The 18,002-nt window shown below is 53.3% G+C and overlaps 4 protein-coding genes across 4 annotated transcripts; 1 reads left to right on the top strand and 3 right to left on the bottom strand.

Moving 5' to 3' along the window:
* Positions 1-485: 485 nt before the first annotated feature.
* Positions 486-1,717, bottom strand: NCS54_00571600 (MRNA-capping enzyme subunit alpha; the record flags this gene model as incomplete). The annotated part of the gene is made up of 2 exons (XM_053151207.1): positions 486-1,467; positions 1,536-1,717. 2 exons carry the CDS (start codon positions 1,715-1,717, stop codon positions 486-488), a joined length of 1,164 nt encoding a protein of 387 aa, XP_053007182.1.
* A 749-nt stretch (positions 1,718-2,466) lies between these two features.
* On the bottom strand, positions 2,467-4,592 carry NCS54_00571500 (Sorting nexin-41; the record flags this gene model as incomplete). Its single annotated transcript, XM_053151206.1, has 5 exons — positions 2,467-2,562; positions 2,617-3,750; positions 3,800-4,066; positions 4,123-4,385; positions 4,493-4,592. 5 exons carry the CDS (start codon positions 4,590-4,592, stop codon positions 2,467-2,469), a joined length of 1,860 nt encoding a protein of 619 aa, XP_053007181.1.
* A 3,557-nt stretch (positions 4,593-8,149) lies between these two features.
* On the top strand, positions 8,150-11,851 carry NCS54_00571400 (Hypothetical protein; the record flags this gene model as incomplete). The annotated part of the gene is made up of 2 exons (XM_053151205.1): positions 8,150-10,750; positions 10,805-11,851. 2 exons carry the CDS (start codon positions 8,150-8,152, stop codon positions 11,849-11,851), a joined length of 3,648 nt encoding a protein of 1,215 aa, XP_053007180.1.
* Positions 11,852-12,337: 486 nt separating this feature from the next.
* Positions 12,338-13,504, bottom strand: NCS54_00571300 (NADH-cytochrome b5 reductase; the record flags this gene model as incomplete). Its single annotated transcript, XM_053151204.1, has 4 exons — positions 12,338-12,487; positions 12,545-13,088; positions 13,173-13,254; positions 13,342-13,504. The coding sequence occupies 4 exons, from the start codon at positions 13,502-13,504 to the stop codon at positions 12,338-12,340; spliced, it is 939 nt and encodes a 312-aa protein (XP_053007179.1).
* Positions 13,505-18,002: the final 4,498 nt, after the last annotated feature.

The raw sequence follows: 18,002 nt of genomic DNA, 5'->3' as shown, positions 1-18,002 counted from the left end.
GGGGGATCTGTCGGTTCGTTTTTGGCTTGTTCTACGCCGCATACCTAGGTAATGAGAAGAGGCTGGGTGCTAGGTATAGATTTTATCAAGTCTAAATAATGCGGCATCACTTCTTTGACCATGTCCCATCAATTCCCATGAAGTGAATGTGGTCCTTCAACATCATCTCAGTGTAGCCTGATCGACGACTGCAGCAGCAAAAAACGAGAAACGCACCCTTGAATTGTATCAGAAACACAACACGGAAGCGATGAAAAACAAAACGATTCCATATTCCAATTACCTTGTCCAACGCCTCGCCTTAGCTTTGAAAATCAGCATTTGCAGACGCCATCCCTAGCCCTGTGCTCTTTCGCCCAAGCATCTTAGGTGCCCGATTCCCTACATCCAAAATTCAATACTCTAGAGGAAGGCGGATTATCCTGATGAAGGGTCTCATCAAAGTCACCAGCGGGCCTTGAGCTTCTCGAGCTGCTTTTGGTGCCTCACCGGGATTCCCGAGCGGCGCGGGCCTTCCAGTTGTCCCGTATCCGGCCTGCAGCCTTGTACAGGTCTTGCTCCGTGACGCGATCGTTGATGCTCTCCAAGACGCTCTTAACCGTACTTGTGTGATTGGCCTCGCTCTTGTCATCACGGAAGCGAACGATGCGCCACCGTCCTTGGTCGTCGAGGTTGCATTCGACGACGCGGTTGTTCAGAGGATCGCCCAGGCTCTTGAGAATCTCCCACTCTTCCTCGGTGATGTACACCGGGGCGAAGCGCTCGTACCGTTCTCCGCTGTCGCCGAGGTAGACCCACAGGTCAGACTTGGGCACGCTGTCGTAGTCGACAAACGGCTCGGTGATGCCCTCGCTGCGCTCCTCCTCGTCAGGCTCCACCAGGGGAAACGTCAGGCGCAGGCGAAAGTCGACCGTGTTCTCCTCCGGGGGCTTCCACTTGAGGATGTGGGGGTCGGTGCCGTTCTTGTAGGGCGTGTTGCGGCAAGTGAAGATGAGGCCATCGTTACCGTGCTTGAGGCTGGGCAGGACCTGCTTGAACATCATCTCGATGCCGTAGGCCAGCTGGAAGGGCTTCATCTCGACGTAGAAGGGCTGGAACTGGAGCTCATCGGGAAAGTCCTGGAACAACCTCTTGTATGGCGTGTATAGTCGCTCTTTGAAGTAGGCCAGCCGTTTGTCGAGGGTTCGATCCATAAGCTTGTTCCCATCCATGGCCAGGCAGTCAAAGACGAGGAATCTGGGTTCCTTCTTGCCGCTAGGTAGACTGTCCCAGACCAGCTCGCCATCGACCAGTGTAGAAGTGTGGAATGCGCTTTGGTCGTTCTCGAGGGGGAAGTGAAGATTTCGGTTGGGGATGAACCAATAGTCGTTCTTGCGATCGATCAGGTAGTGCGCCTCTTGGTTGTTGTTATCGATATGTGAATAGAGGAGATATCGGATGCCGTCCGACTTTTCGCAGACGTAGTAACTAAATGCCACTGGGTCAGTAACCGTCGTGAGGCGCGTCGAGGCCCAGCTTTGGAGTTGGAGGCATACTCTTGTCTAGTGAGCTCGTCTAGATGCTGTCTGGCGAAGCTCACAGGCTGCGCGCCGGGAAAACTCATCGAGTTTCTCTCCAGCAGCGCCGAGACTTTGCTTCGCAGCTCCTTGCGCATCTCAAAGTTGGCCTTGATGCCGGGCTCGGCGATGGAGGTGATGGGTCCATCTTGTTGATTCATGTTGAGTTGAGCGTGATTTCGATGATATCCATGTGTGATGTGAGTGGAATTGTTTCGTGAGTTCGAATACTTTTAAAGGGCGGCGCTTAAGAGACGTGTTTTTACGGTCAAGAGTCTTTGTCAATGGAGGGTTCAACTTGGATGATGAGCTTGCGACAGGCAACTGAGTCGCAAACCAGTGTTCCTATCGATAAGGGCCGACCCCTCATTGGCCTGCCACGTAGAGGTAGCTCCCCACCTAGAGGTGCATTCAAGGCTCCTTTGGGATCCACATGAGCTGCTGGCTGTCGACCACAGGTTATCAAACATTTGTTGGGTTATCTAGAGATATTTGCTGTAGCCTAGAGTCAAATGACGGAGCCTGTATTGTTTGTGTCGATTCGAAGTTGCGCAATATTATCATGGGCCAGAATGATCCTTCTTGCGGTTGATCATTGGAATACCCATGAATAGTACTTGGACTGATCACCGTCTATCAACACCAAGTAGGAAATACTGAGGTTTCTTTCAACAACACAACTCTTGCTGGATGTGGCAATAGAATGCAGCTCTACCTAAGATGGCCCAAAGGCGACCGTTGCTGGGCCCGGTTCAAGGTCAAGAGCCGTCTACTTTACACGCGACACCCCCTGATAAACGCCATCGTGAAGAGAATCGTCCACGCGAATTAGTCCGAGGTCCTTTTGCCTCCTCCCATTCTTGACTCCTTTGAAGTTATTCCATCGACTATCAATAACGAAGCAGTCCCCTTATGACTCCTCAATCTTCTCCACCTCTGCCCGAGCCTCTTCCCATTGCTGCTTGCTCTTCTTTGCCCATTCGATCTGGCTTTGCGCATAAGCGAGCTACTTGACGTTAGTGCTTGTCCTTTTCATATTTCGAATGCGGGTAGAACTTACCATGTACCGTCGCAAATCCTCCTCTTTGTCCTTCTGGAACCGCTTCAGGTCTTGCAAAACACTAGCGCTGGCCTCCTTGACATCTCGCTCCGAAGCGACTTGAGCCTGCTCCAATTGACCAATGCTCTCCCTTGTCTTGCCGATCAAATCGCGTCGTGTCCGCTCCGGGTCGACATCGACAACTCCCTGAACTGCGTGACGGATGGGTCCAAAGATCTTGTTCGTTATTGAGTTCCCACTAGGCATCTTCTTGTGAGATGGCACACTGGTGCTCCTTTCCGGTAGCCCCTGGCTTGCCGAGGGTGCAGATGATGGGAAATCGCCGTGAGTCGGAGGAAAGTCGGAATCGATAGATTCCGTGTCTTCTTGACCACCATCCCGTCGCTGGTGAGAGGCGGGCTCCTTAAGACTCGCCGATCGCTTTGGCGGGGGGGAGATTTGTTGGCTGCTCGATAGGTAGTTCTCAATTCGTCGAGCCTCGGCTTCGCTCCGCTCTAGCTGGTCCAGCAGTGCTCTCTTCTTGTTCAACTCCTCGGTGGTTAGATCCTGCTGGACGCGCTTGAGCACGCGATATTTCAACACGCTCCGGACAACACCTGCAAACTGCGCATTCTCTCGCATCGGCTCTGCGAAGCTGGCGCCGAGAGACCCTGAAAGCTCTTCTGTCGCAATGTACGAGAGGTCAGCGGCCTGACCAACTCGCTCGATGGCTGGTCCAAGAGACGGAGCCTGCTCTGAAACAGCGAATGCATTGTAAACGGACCCAAGCTCGCAAAGATCGGCTGCCAGTGATGAAAGATGGCTCAGGGTTCGACGGTTGACCTTCTCCATGGGGCCAGTCAGGAGCTGCTCGAGCTCTTTGATCGACGACTCATATGAGATGAAGTAGGGGTCCAGCTCCTGCTCGCTCAGGTTATGCGCCTCAGGTGGAAATCGGCCAAAAGCATGAGGTCCCGCTTGAATATGACCAGAGCTGTTGTCGTGATTGGCGCCAGCCACTGTCTTGAGCTTTGCCGATGCCGCTGGAACAGGTAGAAAGTTATGGGCGGCAGTTGGGTTCGCAGTATCGAGCGGGGGCGCCTTCAGGACTGACTTGGGGATGGATGCTACGGGATGTGAATGCAAAACCTCATTCTGCTCTGGCATTAGCAACGATGATCGAGCTATCGAGGTCTGGACATACCCAGCTGGCGTTAGGATCGAGGAATCTCCACCAGACTCCGTCAGTTCTAATGGCGTCCATCCGGCGGCAACGGTTCAGGAAGACCGCAAGCATGCGCTTTCGCAGATCGATAATCTGCTGGTCTTGCTTCGCATTTGTTGGGTTCGCAGCGTAGTCGGCCATTGTGTGCTTCTCGGGGATGGGGGGGACAATGAGGGTAGGGTGCAGACGAGTCAAGGCATCGCGCAGGGAGGCGAATTCCGAATATCGACGTCGCACTTCCAGGTCCTTGAAGTGAAAGTTAGCAGAAGCGGCGCACGGGAGTGGGACAAGTGGGAGCATACGCCGGTGCGAATAGTATATACGATATACCTGCCACCACTCTCAAGGCTCTTGCCTGCTTCGGTAATCAAGATAGACTGGTCAGGGTTCTCGTAGAGGATCTGCTCGATTCGACTGTCGTAGCCGCCAGGCTTGCGCCGGGGCCCGGCATCATCCCTCGAGACCTCTTCGTCACTATCGGCTTGAGCTCCCCCATGGCTAAATTGACCATGTTGGTCGTCGTCGCTGCCAGAAGTTGGCGTGTGGGGAGGCTCGAAATTATGGTCTACCACGATGTACGCGTCAGTAATGTTCTCCTCATCGCCGAAAACGACAGATTCCATCTTGTGCCACAGGCGACAGCGCTGGAGATACAGGTATGAAGATACTCACAATCACGAGTGGTCGGGGAAGCCGGGTTGACAGACGACGATTGCGAATCCCGGCGGTCAAAGCTAGTGCCGTATGGATTGTTGTCTTCGTCGTTCCACATGGCGACGGTTTGTCTCTGCAATCGCGTCGAAAGCTGGAGACGTGCAGTGTTTCGCAAGCTGAGGTGTCTTTAAGTTGGAGCCTGGAGAAAGAGGTCGGGTCGTGGCAAGCTCCAGACGTGCCGAGGGTAGAGATAGGTAGTGGGGGAGGGGCAGCTGGGATAGGTTGCGAAGTAAGAATGCAGCGAGGCGATGGTTGAATCAGTGCATCAGAGGGATCAAGAGAGTGTGATGTAGACGGGAGCAGCCATTCTACGCCATTCACAGGCGGAGTCGATGGAGGGCGAAAAGGCGTCGCGGCGGCGGTGTCGGCGGATGTGAATGGGATAGGATGACGTTGAATGGGGCTGGCGGGCTGGGCTGGGCTGGGCTGGTTCTTGCTCTGGCTCTGGCTCTGGCTGGGGGATTGGGGGAGGGATGAGGTGGCTCTGCGCCAAGGCCACCACCCAAGAGCTCCGGAAGTGGTTCTACCTGTAGTGGGTCCGTTCAAGTGCAGACTGGGATTAGCGCTGTCGCCGCCTGAATGTTCCATCCATTTCATGGATCGTTCAGGGACGTGTCAAGTGTGTGTGATGATGATGTCCCCAACTCCCCTCGGCCAATCAGATACAATAGGATTCATGTCGGTTCTCATGTAGTAGTTCTTGGTGATTGCTTTCCATCCATGTCCATTGTTTGAACCTTGCGTAACTCTACGCCGAGCTGCATATATGACCAGCCCTTCACCCTTGTGCTTCCACAAAGACAACGTGGTCGAGATGATTCTGCGGAGCTGCGGGCTATTATACAAAAACTCCAACAAACTAACTTGGACTGGCCTCCAATGTGAGGTTCTCATTCTAACCCCCTTGACCACCAAAATGACTCTCACAACTCACCTATTAGCAAACATTCTCCAAAGTTCACGAGCACTGCTCCGTTTCACAGCATCTGCTGTTACCTCTCGTCAAACCGCATAATAATTCCCCCCTCCTTGGTGGATACGTCGAGGCGGTAGAGGTCCAGGACCATCATCCGTCATTTGGCTAGGGTCGACGACCCTAGAGCTTGGAGTTAGAATACACCAAGTCGGCTTTGAAGGGTTTACTCACTTTTCCCAATGCTTCCTCCTGTCTTCACGACCTCTGTGGTTTCGATACACACTAGCCCGCATCTCCCTGCCCTCACTGACAGTCGGCGTCCCTGGTCGAGCCACGGGCGTGTAAGAACCTCCACCTAACTCTTCAGGTAGATGAGCTGGCCTAGCTCTCGTGTCGAAAGCTGGTCGAATCGACGAAATTGTCGGCAGGGTCTGCCTTCCATCTGAGTAGATGTCGCTGCCCAAGCTGCTGGAGCCCCCCTTTTCCTTTCCTTGGGGTATTGTCGTTAGTGGCCACTGCTCATCTCTGACAGGGCCACGTCCATCGGAAACTGGTTCTGGGATGGGATTCAATTGGTAATCGTCACTATGGACTGTCGCAACATTGGTGTCAGGAGACTCGGGTCTCGGCTCATCCTCTCGATCATGGTCGCTGCTGTGACGAGCCTTGTCTGAGCGGCCGCGGCTCCGACGAGACTCTTGGCTCTTGCGAAATACGTGACTATGCTCAGCACGGTTGGACGTAGATAAGCTGCGTCTTATGTTTTCGCGACCACCTGCTGAGGCAGACCGGGATCTAACAGGAGTTCCCGGAGCCGAGCTGGCTATCGTTGAAGCTCTTCCCACGGGGAGCCCGAAAGCTCGGCAGAGCCTCTGACGCCAAGTTGGTTGTCGAGGAGGCAACCCTTGTGATTGGGATGGGGAAGGTGAAGGGTATGAGGATTCAGATGGTGGATGGCGTTGGACAGATCGCCCGCGTGGATTGCTCCGTGGGCTGTTCCGTAGGCTCCCCTGTTGAATATGGGGAACAGCAACGAAGGCTGGGTGAGGTGGGATTGTTGATGTTGAATAGATGATTGGAACGGGCTGGGGAGGAAACGGCCCTGGAGGCACTTGAGCTCGTGGAGGTGAAAACGGGGTGCTACCCAGACTATAAAACACCGGCTGGTAGACAACCTGCTGAGACTGGCTTGGATATTGCGGGACGGCGGGTAGTTGTGACACCGAGATGTTCGCAAGGCGTTCTCTGCGTCGACGACGACGGCGACGGGCAAGCACGATTTCTTGATGCGCTGAAGTGATCCTGCCAAGGTAGTACATGTAAGCAAGGACGAGAACAATCGAGGTGATGACTATGCTGAAAATGATTCCGCACTGCTCGGCCTCTGTCAAGCATTTCCATCCTGAGCATTGGTTATCGCGGGGACCGAGGGGAGATACATGCTGTGAGGCCGTGATCTGCTCCCCGCCGGTTGGAGTCATTGCTGCTGCAAATTCAATCTGTTGAGATAGTTACGGTCGCGATAGGAAAGTCAATCTGGGAATGTGAAAGCGTCCAACGAACTGTTAGGGCATTCGGGAGCGAGGGAAAGCTGTCTTGCGTCGATGTGTGGGAAATGTTAGAAAAGAGGGAGAAATGGGGCAAAGGCGAACAGGGTCGAGAAGATAGAAAGAAGAAGGTTGAAGCTCTTCAAGAAAGCTGCCACTGGCGAACGGTGGTTGCCAGCTGATACCTACCGAGCTTGCTCTGGGGCACTGCTGGGCATAAACACTCAGGTATCGACTGTTGCAAGGGAATTGAGACATGAACCAAGAGATAAAAGAACCAGAATATTGAATCATATATACTGAGGCGTACTGAGAATACCTTTCGACCCTCTCTTGTGGTAGCAATCTATTTCGTGCTCCTGTAGTCCTCATAACCCACCGACGACCAGCCAAGCTCGGGTAAGGGGAAGTTTTCTGTGGAAGGTACATGGCCTTAAGAGCATTAAGGAAAATATAGGTTATTTTTGAACTTGATGAAACAAGTTCTTGGAATTTTCTATGCTGAAAGATGCGAAAACTCCAGATGTTGTGGTTGTTCGCAGTTGGAGCAAAAGGAGTTGTGCTGAGTATACTTTTATATGTGCGTCCGCTAACGTGTCCATGCTTAGGAGATGTTGTGAGAAATTCAAGAGAAAGACCATAAAATATGGAATTGATAACAAATATCAAGATTTTGGCACAATTTGCTATTGCAAAGGTTCGTGCATGTAGAAATGGATGTACGGTTGAAGTTGGAACTAGAGGCAGCGGCGTTGGACAGGGGCTCTTTCCCAGCTGAGTGCCGCCGTCCGCCGATGACCAATCAGCGAGCCGCCTTCCGCCCCGCAAGTACGTACCGCCACGGAGGTGCAACTCAAGGTTCTCAGTTTCTCTCTCGCTTCAGTTGCGATGCAACAAAACTAACACGACAAAACGTCTTGCGCGACCATCATCCTTCCGCCCTCTCGTCGCCAGCGCAGTCTCAAGCCACGCAAACGCTCCTTCGATTCTTGCGATTGATTATGCTCTCTGATTTCTGAACCGTCCGATGCGCTGATCGTCCCTGGATTCGAGGCGCATTGCTAGCTGCTCCGAGCGACGCGTTCCTCCACCCAAAGCTTTCGCTTCACAACGAACACAGCACCTTTTCATCCTCCCACTCCTTCGATAATCATGGCCACGCAGCAGAATGGCACCGCGAACGGTGTCAACGGCGACGCCCCTGCTGGCCCAGTCAGCACTCGATTCACCGATATCCCTTCTGCCATCGACATCCCCGTGCAAGGCGACCAAGAGGACGAAGCCGTCGAGATCGATCTCGAGGACCTGGTCGATGATCCCACCGAGCTCTGTACCCTTTTCGAAAACGAACGCGCCGCCAAGACATACTGGATGACGGTCGCTCTGGCATATGCCAAACAACACAAGATCGACCATGCCATCGAGATGCTCCTCCGAGGCGGAAGCGCCATCCAGAGCAACAGCACAAACCCGCGTGATAAGGTTAGCATGATCTGCTGTCTGTGCTGGATGTATCTGTGGAAGAGTCGAGAGGCGCCTCGAGTTGCACCCGACGGCACTAGAGTATCCGAAGCCAAGACCAAGGAGTACTACCTCCAGCTCGCGACATCTTCTCTGAACGACGCCGCCCGATTGAACCCGTCATTCCCACCCATTTTCCTCGCTAGAGGTGTTCTATTGCTTTTGAGAGCGTCGCTGCAAGCCCCGTCCAAGACCGCTGGTGGTATTGGTTCAGAGAAGCATGAGCTCTTGAAGACTGCCGTCAAGTCTTTTGACGATGCTCTCAGGGTCTCGCAGGGAAAGAATATGCTGGCTCTGATGGGAAAAGCGCGGGCCCTGTTTTCTATGCACAAGTACCCCGATTCGCTTGCGATTTACCAAGATGTTTTGCACAAGATGCCCGATTTGGTTGACCCAGATCCTCGAATCGGCATTGGCTGTTGCTTCTGGCAACTTGGCTTCAAGGATGACGCGAAGATGGCATGGGAGCGATGCCTTGAGATCAACCCCAATTCTAAGGTGGCCAACATCCTCCTCGGATTGTACTATCTTGACGCCAGCGGCCACGTTCCCGTTAACAGCGACGAATTCCTCAAACTCTACAAGAAGGCCATGACCGAGTACACACAAAAGTCCTTCAAGCTCGACAAGGACCTTCCTCTGACCTGCTCTACCTTTGCGAACTACTTCCTGTCGAGAAAGGCATGGGACAACGCCGACAAGCTCGCACACAAGGCCATCCAGTACACGGACGTCAACGCTATTGCCAGTGATGGCTGGTATCTTCTGGCCAGAAAGGAGCATTATAGCGGTAACACCGAGCGCGCCACCGATTACTACCGTCGTGCCGATGATGCGCGAGGAGGAACAGAGACCGGTTACCTTCCCGCCAAGTTTGGAGTTGCGCAGCTGTCAGTCTTGAAGAACGACCTTGGAGAAGCCAAACTCCGCCTGGAGAAGATGATTCAGCAGTCAAAGAATCACGAGGCCATGATCCTTCTGGGCACTCTGTATGCCGAGGAAGTTTTCGCCAACCAGGTTAGCGACAGCAAGGAAGATAAATCTGCTGAGCTCAAGAAGGCCATCACCCTTCTTGAAGGTGCCCGAAATGCATGGAAGGACCCAAAGAAGACACTGGCGCCAGATGCATCAGTCCTACTGAATCTAGCACGCCTGTACGAGACAGATCACCCTGACAAGGCCCTGCAGTGCTTGCAACAGGTGGAACAGCTTGAGCTGGACCAGGTCCCTCCTTCAGAACGCCCGGAAGATGTCACCGATGAGGCGGAGATCAAGGCTGCCCTTCGCAAGTCTCTGCCTCCCCAACTGCTGAACAACATCGGCTGCTTCCACTCGCAAGCCGAGAAACACGAGCTCGCCAGTGATATGTTTGAGGCTGCTTTGGGCGCTTGCATCAAGATTGGCGAGAAGGACCCTGACATGGACACGGATGCTCTTGTGTCCACCATCAGCTTCAACCTCGCCAGAAGCTACGAGTCACGAGGACTTACGGACAAGGCTGTCGAGGTTTATGAAGGACTTTTGGCCCGTCACGACGACTACACGGATGCTCGCGCGCGACTGGCCTACATCAAGCTCAGGAAGAACCCCAACAAGGAAGGCCCTGATGCTGTTGCCAAGTTGTACCAGGAGAACAACACCGACCTCGAGGTTCGTGCCCTCTATGGCTGGTATCTCGGCAGAGTGCACTCAAGGAAACGCCCTTCCAACATCGTCGAGGACCCGGAGTTCCGCCACTACAAGCACACTCTTCAAAACTACGACAAGCATGACCGGCATGCTCTGGTGGGAATGGGCAACCTGTACCTGATTCAAGCCCGAGAGATGCGCCGCGAGTCTGAATCAGAGAAGCAAAAGAGGAGCGCAACGTACGGCAAGGCTGTTGAGTTCTTTGAGAAGGCTCTGTCCCTGGATCCAAAGAACGCATATGCCGCACAGGGTATCGCCATTGCCCTTGTGGAGGACAAGAAGGACTACAAGTCCGCACTCGGCATCTTTAACAAGGTCCGGGAAACCCTTAGGGATTCGCATCTATATGTCAACTTGGGTCACATCTATGCCGAGCTGAGGCAGTACTCGAAGGCTATCGAGCACTACGAGATCGCCCTCTCGCGAGATGGCAAGGCTAATGACCCTGTGATCCTCGCTTGCCTGGGACGAACTTGGCTGAACCGTGGCCGAACGGAGCGCGACGTCGATGCATACAACAAGGCGCTCGAATGCGCTCAGAAGGTACGTTTTTACATCGTCAATGCAAATCGTTGTCATACTGATCTTGGAATACAGGCTCTTGAAGTTGCTCCCGAGCAGGTTCACTACAAGTTCAATGTTGCCTTTGTGCAGATTCAACTCGTCACAATGATTCAGGGCCTGCCGGAGAACAAGCGCTCAGCAGAGCAGCTTGAGAAGGCCGCCGAAGGGCTTGAGGCTGCCATCACATCCCTGGATGAGATTGCCACTCACCCTCAGACTCCTTATCCCAAGCACGATGTCGAACAGCGTGCTAACATGGCCCGCAACACACTGCGTAAGCAACTGGAGCGAGCCATCGGGAAGCAAAAGGAGTGGGAGGAGAAGAACAAGGAGAAGATCCAAGCAGCCAAGGCTCAGCGAGAATTGGAGCTTAAGCGCCGTGAAGAAGAACGCCAAAAGGTGCTCGAAGAGGAGAAAGAGCGACAAGACAAAATCAAGAAGGAGCGCGAAGCCATCGCTGCGCGAGACAGACTGCAGGCTGAGAAGCGAGCCGAAGAGGAGCGCGCTCGCATGGAGGCTGAGATGACGACGGACAGCGAAACGGGAGAAAAGATCAAGCGGAAGCGCAAGACTGCACCCCGAGCTTCCGGCGAGAGCAAGCCGAAGCGATCAGGAGGAAAGAAGAAGAAGAAGGGAGACCGTCAAGATGACGAATCAGAGGAGGAGGAGACTCAGCCCAAAAAGCGTCTCCGTCTTGGGAAGAAGGAGTCCCAGAAGTACAAGAGCCAGGAGTTGGTGTATAACAGTGATGATTCAGACGACGACGACGCGCTCGAACGTGCTGAAAGAAATATGGAAAGAGAGGAGACACCTCTATCAGAGGCAGATGAAAGGGCCGTCGACGACGACAAGATGGACGTTGACGAGGAGGCCAACCAGGGGGCTGGCGATGACGACGACGATGAGGAGCTCGCTCCGCGCCAACAGCACAAGCGATCCCGTCGTGGACGTGTCGTCGAGAGTGATGACGAGGAGGAAGAGGAGGCCCCCGCTCCAGCCAAGAGTGCGTCTGGCGATGAGGATGAAGAGCCTCGTCGCGCAGACACGAGCATGGCGGACGCGGACGATGACGAGGAATAAGGGGCAAGACAAGTTGGGTGCTCAGAATGTGACCTTTACCTACCAAGCCCTAACACAAAATATTGGGGTTTTTACAGTGCAGTGCAGTTTGGGGCTATGCTATTTGTACTATATCATAATGCTAGACGAGTTGGGGCTGGTGACAATGGAAAGCGTGCTTGCAATTGCTGATGTCTTATCTTGTCTTGTCTTGCCTGGGGAGGTCGTCTTGAAACAGACTCCGTCAACGCCAATCAAGTCTTGGTATATAACTAATGTGAATCTACATTTCGTTTCCTTGCGTCAACATATTCCTCATCATTTTGCTATGACATGACAGTGCTCCAGCCTATCTAGGCTTGCTTGTCAGAGGTACATGCATCCCGTCCGCCCCCCTCTCTCTTGTTTCTAAGCGTGAGATTGCCGATAGACGACTATCTCTCTACGGGTTAATGCTGATGGAAACCCTGGGCGGATGATCAAGCTTGGGTTGGTAAATCGATGCGCTTAAAAGGCAAAGATCTGGTCCTCAAGCTTGCTGACGGGGCGGGCCTTCTTGAAGCCAAGGCTCTCTGCGGCCTTCTTGAGACCGCTAATCATGGGAGGAGGTCCACAGAGGAGGATCTTGACATCGTCGGCGGGCTTGGGGAGCCATTTCTGCAGGATTGATTGTCAGCGAGTCAGGTCTTTGAGGCTAGAGATTGAGGCACCCACGGTGATCATGTCGGCGGTGACATAGCCGACGCCACCAGTCCAGCCCTCCGGAGGCTTGTCGAGGACATAGTGGATGCGGATACCGGCGTCCTGGGCGGCGAGAGAGTCGAGGTCCTCCTTGAGGAGGATGTCCTGGGGCGAGACGTTGGCAAAGATGAGGTCGACCTCGGTCTTGTCTCCGGCAGCGCGGCCTCGGATGATGGCCCGGATGACCTGGAGCATAGGGGTGATTCCAGTGCCACCGGCGACCATACCGAAGTGGCGGACCATGTTGGGAGTGTAGACGAAGGCGCCCTTGGGGCCACGGACGCGGATGCTCTGGCCAACGACGAGCGAGGCCATGTGCTTGGAGATGTTGCCCTGGGGGTACGACTTGATCAGAAGGTCGAAGTAGCCGGGCTGATGGTCACCAGAGATGGGGGTGTAAGAGCGGACAATCTCCTTGGTAGAACCATCGGGCTGGACACAGGGGGCGCCGATGGAGATATGCTGGCCGATGGGGAGACCGAGGATGTGCTTGGGGCTGGGGAGCTTGAAGCGGTAGCTATCGTCGAGCTGTCAGCGCGCGGGCGCATTTCGTGGCGCAAGGCAATTGAGCCGTCAATTGCGTTGGCAGCTAAAAACTTACATGGCGACATTGTGCGAGATGATGGTCTTCTCCTCGAGCTCGAACTCCTGGAAGACATCAGGCTTGAGGACCTTCTTCACCTCTGCGATTGGTTAGCTGACGACATCGACAAGCTTCACCCAAGAGCGGGGAATGTGAGAAAAAGTTTTGGGGACAGGGAAAAGCTCACGGAAGGCGAGGAAGTTGTAGGCGCCAAATGCGAGGGCGACGAGGGCGGCGTAGGGCGTCCACTCCTTCTTGATGATGAGGGTTCCGACGATGAGGAGCAGGCCAGGCATGTAGACATAGTCGATGTAGTGCCTCGCAAAGAGCGAGTTGTCGCCGGAAGACATGGCGACTCTGGGTTTGGTGCGCGCTTAGCTACACCCAACACACACCGATTTTTTTGCGATTCGATGCTCTCAACGAGGAGGGAGCAATTGAAACCTCGCGACGAGGTCTCTAGCTGGAGGAGGGGGAGGGGGAGGGGATTGCGGAAGAGGTCTCAACAAGGCAAACCTGGCTTTGAAGAGGGGAAGCTGTCCTTGATTTAAAAATGGTGGCCTTCCCACCGTTGGAAACCGAAGACCGGCGCCCGAGTGACCCCCGAATCGCCCCGGGTAGGTCTTCTGCTTCTGGAAGGCGGTGACGAAGGTGGGGACGGTATTTGCGGGAGACGATGCCGTGTTGAGAGCGGATGGAAGGAATCGCCGGTACGGTCCATACCCCAGACTATGGGAAGGTGGGGCATTTTTTCTCTCTAAAGCTGCGGAATCGGATCTCGTTTTGTTGCCGATTTGAGCTTGGTTCCGAGGGAAGAGATTGGAACCGAGGGGAAATAAGTCGGCAAGCAAGAGGGGATTTCGAATTGTTGAGCTGGGGTTATATAAGAGTAGAGTTGTTGCTTTTTGCATACTCATTGGATATAATCAGAGTGACTCGACCAGAGTTTGCCAAGGAGATAAATTACAAGCCGACAGTCAAGTTCTTCAACATGTTCAGAGCATCATCCTTGTTAACTGGGGCTCCTTTGGAATCTTCAATCTGATGGATCCTGTGACATGCAGAATGTAAGTCAGCAACTTGAGACATGACCCTATTAGGAGATTCCTTCCGAGGGTCTATCAATCAAGATCCATCGCAGATCTACCACTCCTCATTGTCCAATATCTGTCGAATAAAAGTTGACCAAGATCCATACGACCGGCCTCGAGTTCTTTCGGTGGCTGCAAGTACTATCCTACGGGTCTGCTCTCGTCAAGGCGGAAGCGGAATTGTTGTCCCTTCTCCTACCGACATGCGGAAACTCGGTCTTGCAATGCCGAGCCATCACCCAGGCGCTTTCACACCTTGACTCGACAAATGCCATGGGCATCAAAGCTCCACTGCATTTCCATTTCATGCAACCTGACTCATTGGGGTTCTTAAACATTGCGAGTGGCTTCAAAACCCAGCTTCAACAACGTCGTCCCACTAAAGTCACTATGGCATAATATCTCAGCATCCCTCGTAGCACTATTAACTTCAGCCACTTGGTCTCAGTAACATCGTTTCAGTTATACCAGAAGCCTCAAAGTTAATTCAGGATGAATTGAGTGTTAAGAAACACACTCAGAGATCCATACGTCCTGCTCACCAGACATCTTTTCCACTGACTCACTGATAATCCACCTCACATCACTCACGGTACCACGCTGACTCTTTCTGGTTCCACTGCAGAAAAGCAAGAGCTCGTGACTATCGACTATCTCTCATATCACCTCACTACTGCAAAACGTACGGGCAAGGTTGGCCAGCTTGATGGAGGGTATCGCAGCCATGTCGAGTCTCCCGGGGCCTTACCACAGCTGTGGTGTCATGATCATATCAATGCGCCCATGATACAATTCCTGCAGGTAAAGTCGATTTGGGTATGCGGTTCTTCTGGTTGATGTCGTCAGACCACAAGTCACATCATATCAGTTCGCGACCCAACCCACTTTAAACTCGACCATGAGTCTTCGCCGAAACATCCGAGAAGCATTCTTTGTTGACGCAAAAGGTATAGATGCCGTCTGTTGGGTTGATACCTCAGTCTTGATGGTACCGGTCACGACATGGATGCTTTTACAACTTGGGGCACGGAATCACTCCAGGCATTGTTTCGATAAGTGTCAATTGAGAAAGCTATTCATTCTTCATAGTCGGTGATAACATAGCTGGTGCTTTCCCCTGGTGTTAAATATGATCCTGAAAAGCTCATTGTTGGTAACTTGACGTTGGAATACCGACAACACCAATGGCAATGCCCACAAACATGTGTGTGTGCTACTACAAGAACGCCATGGGGGAACCTACCTACGCATTCTGACATTCGGAACACAAATCGGCGATGGGCCTGAATGTATAACACTAAGAATATTGTCTTGCGGAATTTGCGGGCCAACGACCACACCAGCACTGAATATGAGGCCCCTGGTGCTCCTAGATCTTGTTCAACTTGAACAGCCCGGGCCAGAAGTGATAACCATAACCATGGCCACATCACGCAAACTTGAGAACCGGAAGTAATCGCATATTTCTCTGAGCATGCCCCATGATAGATATGTTCGACCTTTTTCTGTGCAACGCCCATTTTGGAGATCGTGGCTTGCAGCCTACGCTCTCTGTCTGCACTCCGCTCTGCCATGTCTTACACTTCTCGCCAGGCTATGTATACTTGGCTCTTAATCAGGAATCCCATGTTACTTAGATCAAGCCCATGGACGAGCTTCTTCGTGGAAACTGAAATTGGTGCCAGCCTCTGATTGGACTCATTAAGCAACCGAGAGACGCTCATAATATTGACAGCCACCCGAAACGAGACACTTCTACATCATGTAGTCCATTTTAGATCCTTTGGACCACTGCTTTTAATCTCTACTGGGAGCTGCGAGGATCTTTATATGTTGGTGGATGACTGCTCACTGTTCATTGCTGCTATATGAGGAATATTAGACACAGGGGCAGAGAATTGCACAACTTGTGTCAAGAAGTTGACAGATAGTTCCGCCTGACAAGCATCCATGGCATTCCTCGTATCGAAGTGACTGCTCACCAGGTATAATGCGAAACTATCCGAAAAATCCGTCACGGAAAATGCGGCAACCTGTGGTCCTGATGGTCCTTCTCATTCCATCACCTTGAGCCCAAAATGTTAAGTGTGATGAGACTCCAGCATCTGCAAACCTTGTCAGGGGAGTTGGCTTTAAGATGGCAGTTGTTAGAAGAGCAAATTGGCCATCAGTCATCAACAATCGCCCAGTCAACACCACGCAGGAGCTGCAGTCTTATATCAAGGAGAATAGGCATTGATGGTGAGGCGAGTGAGCACGTTAATAAGCGGAGCTGGGTGCAGCAGGATCGCATCTCAAGTCTCCGAGTGGCTCGTCTGTTCGTGTTCAGCTGCCCCCTGTCTAGAGGGTCACTGAGGGTCTCTGAGGGGCCAGAGGCGCAGAACCAAGGCAAACAATGGCCAGGAAGCATCCATGGCGGATACGACCATGACCCCGGGACCCTTCCTTCTCACGGGCTCGCCGACTGCAGACTGCGCTGCGGCGGTTCTGCCAATTGCTTGTTGGCGGATATCACGGTTTCACCACCAGATGCCACGCCCGCCCGCGCGGGCATGGGTCCTATGTCCCGTCCGAGTGATGGCACATTGTCAGGCGCGGATGGCGAGGTTTTTCCCATGTCGAGTCGGTCAAGATCTCCAATGACGCAAATAATTGTCCGAAGGCGAGAGATGATGGGGGGAAATGGAAGGGGGGGTTCAGGTCTCGAAGCGCCCATACCATCTAGAGGCTTGTCTCAAGGGGGATGCGCTATCGCCGTGTACCATTTTAGCGGGTGGCTTTGTTTGGTGACGGTATCTCAACGGCTGCCGAGCTTTGCGAATGACTGGCTTGACTTCTCGTACGGCAGATCGATCCATGGGCCGGGGGTGGAAAGCTCATGCACGAGATCCAGAAGGTTGAGGACGACAGAAGCAGAACGGGTAAGCCACAGCACGACACGAGATCAACAATACGATGTTTATACAGAAGGATCAGATCCAGTCTCCAGTCCCAGCAGGGGCCGGAGGGCACGGGGCTCTGTATGCACATCTGCATCCATACATACGTATGTACACTGCGTACCGCGCATGCGGTGCATCTTTTCCACCGAGCGTGATCCACCGACTTACGAATACTCGCAGCTCCCCGTGCTGAATCTCGCGGCTACTGCAGCAGAAAAAATCGTGGGCCTGGAACCTACCAATGCTCCAGCTCCTTGGCGCCTGGAGCGTTGGGCCAGAGTGGAGGGGGCCATGCTCCGAGCTTCAGCTGTCCTAGGTTCATCAGCCATGGAGCGCAAGCAGCAGCGCAGTCAGAACAGCGTGGGCTCGTCGACGTGGGCGGCTGAAAAGGACAAAGAAGTCGATGGGGCCAGGGTGCAGTAATTTTACCCCGCGCACCTGGTGATTGGCCGCGGGAGTCGACGAGTCGAGAGGCCACTCCGAAAGCATGATGGGCTTCGGCATCATCACGGCCTTCTGTCACGAGCTGTCAGCGAGGTAGCATGCGAAACGGAAAAGGCGCTCTCTAGAGGAGGAAAAAGGCCATCCCATCCCATCCATCTGAGAGGGTCTCAGTCCAAGAAACCTTGGACCACGCCATGTTGGTTGCTGGGGCCCCTGGCTATTGGCGCAAGAGAGGGTTGAGACCTCAGATCAGAGCAGCTTACAGGTAACTGACCAGTAGCCTCCGAGCAACAAGGCCGTATCCTTGGGTTGGTTCATTCAATTGGCCTCTCCCAATGATCGAGATCTGACACACGTTAGTCCTCGTTTGT

The sequence above is a fragment of the Fusarium falciforme genome, chromosome 4 (assembly GCF_026873545.1).
Source record: "Fusarium falciforme chromosome 4, complete sequence".
NCBI classification, from domain to species: Eukaryota; Fungi; Ascomycota; class Sordariomycetes; order Hypocreales; family Nectriaceae; genus Fusarium; species Fusarium falciforme.
The sequence above is the reverse complement of the archived record's forward strand: the minus strand, read 5'-3'. Positions and strand labels throughout refer to the sequence as shown.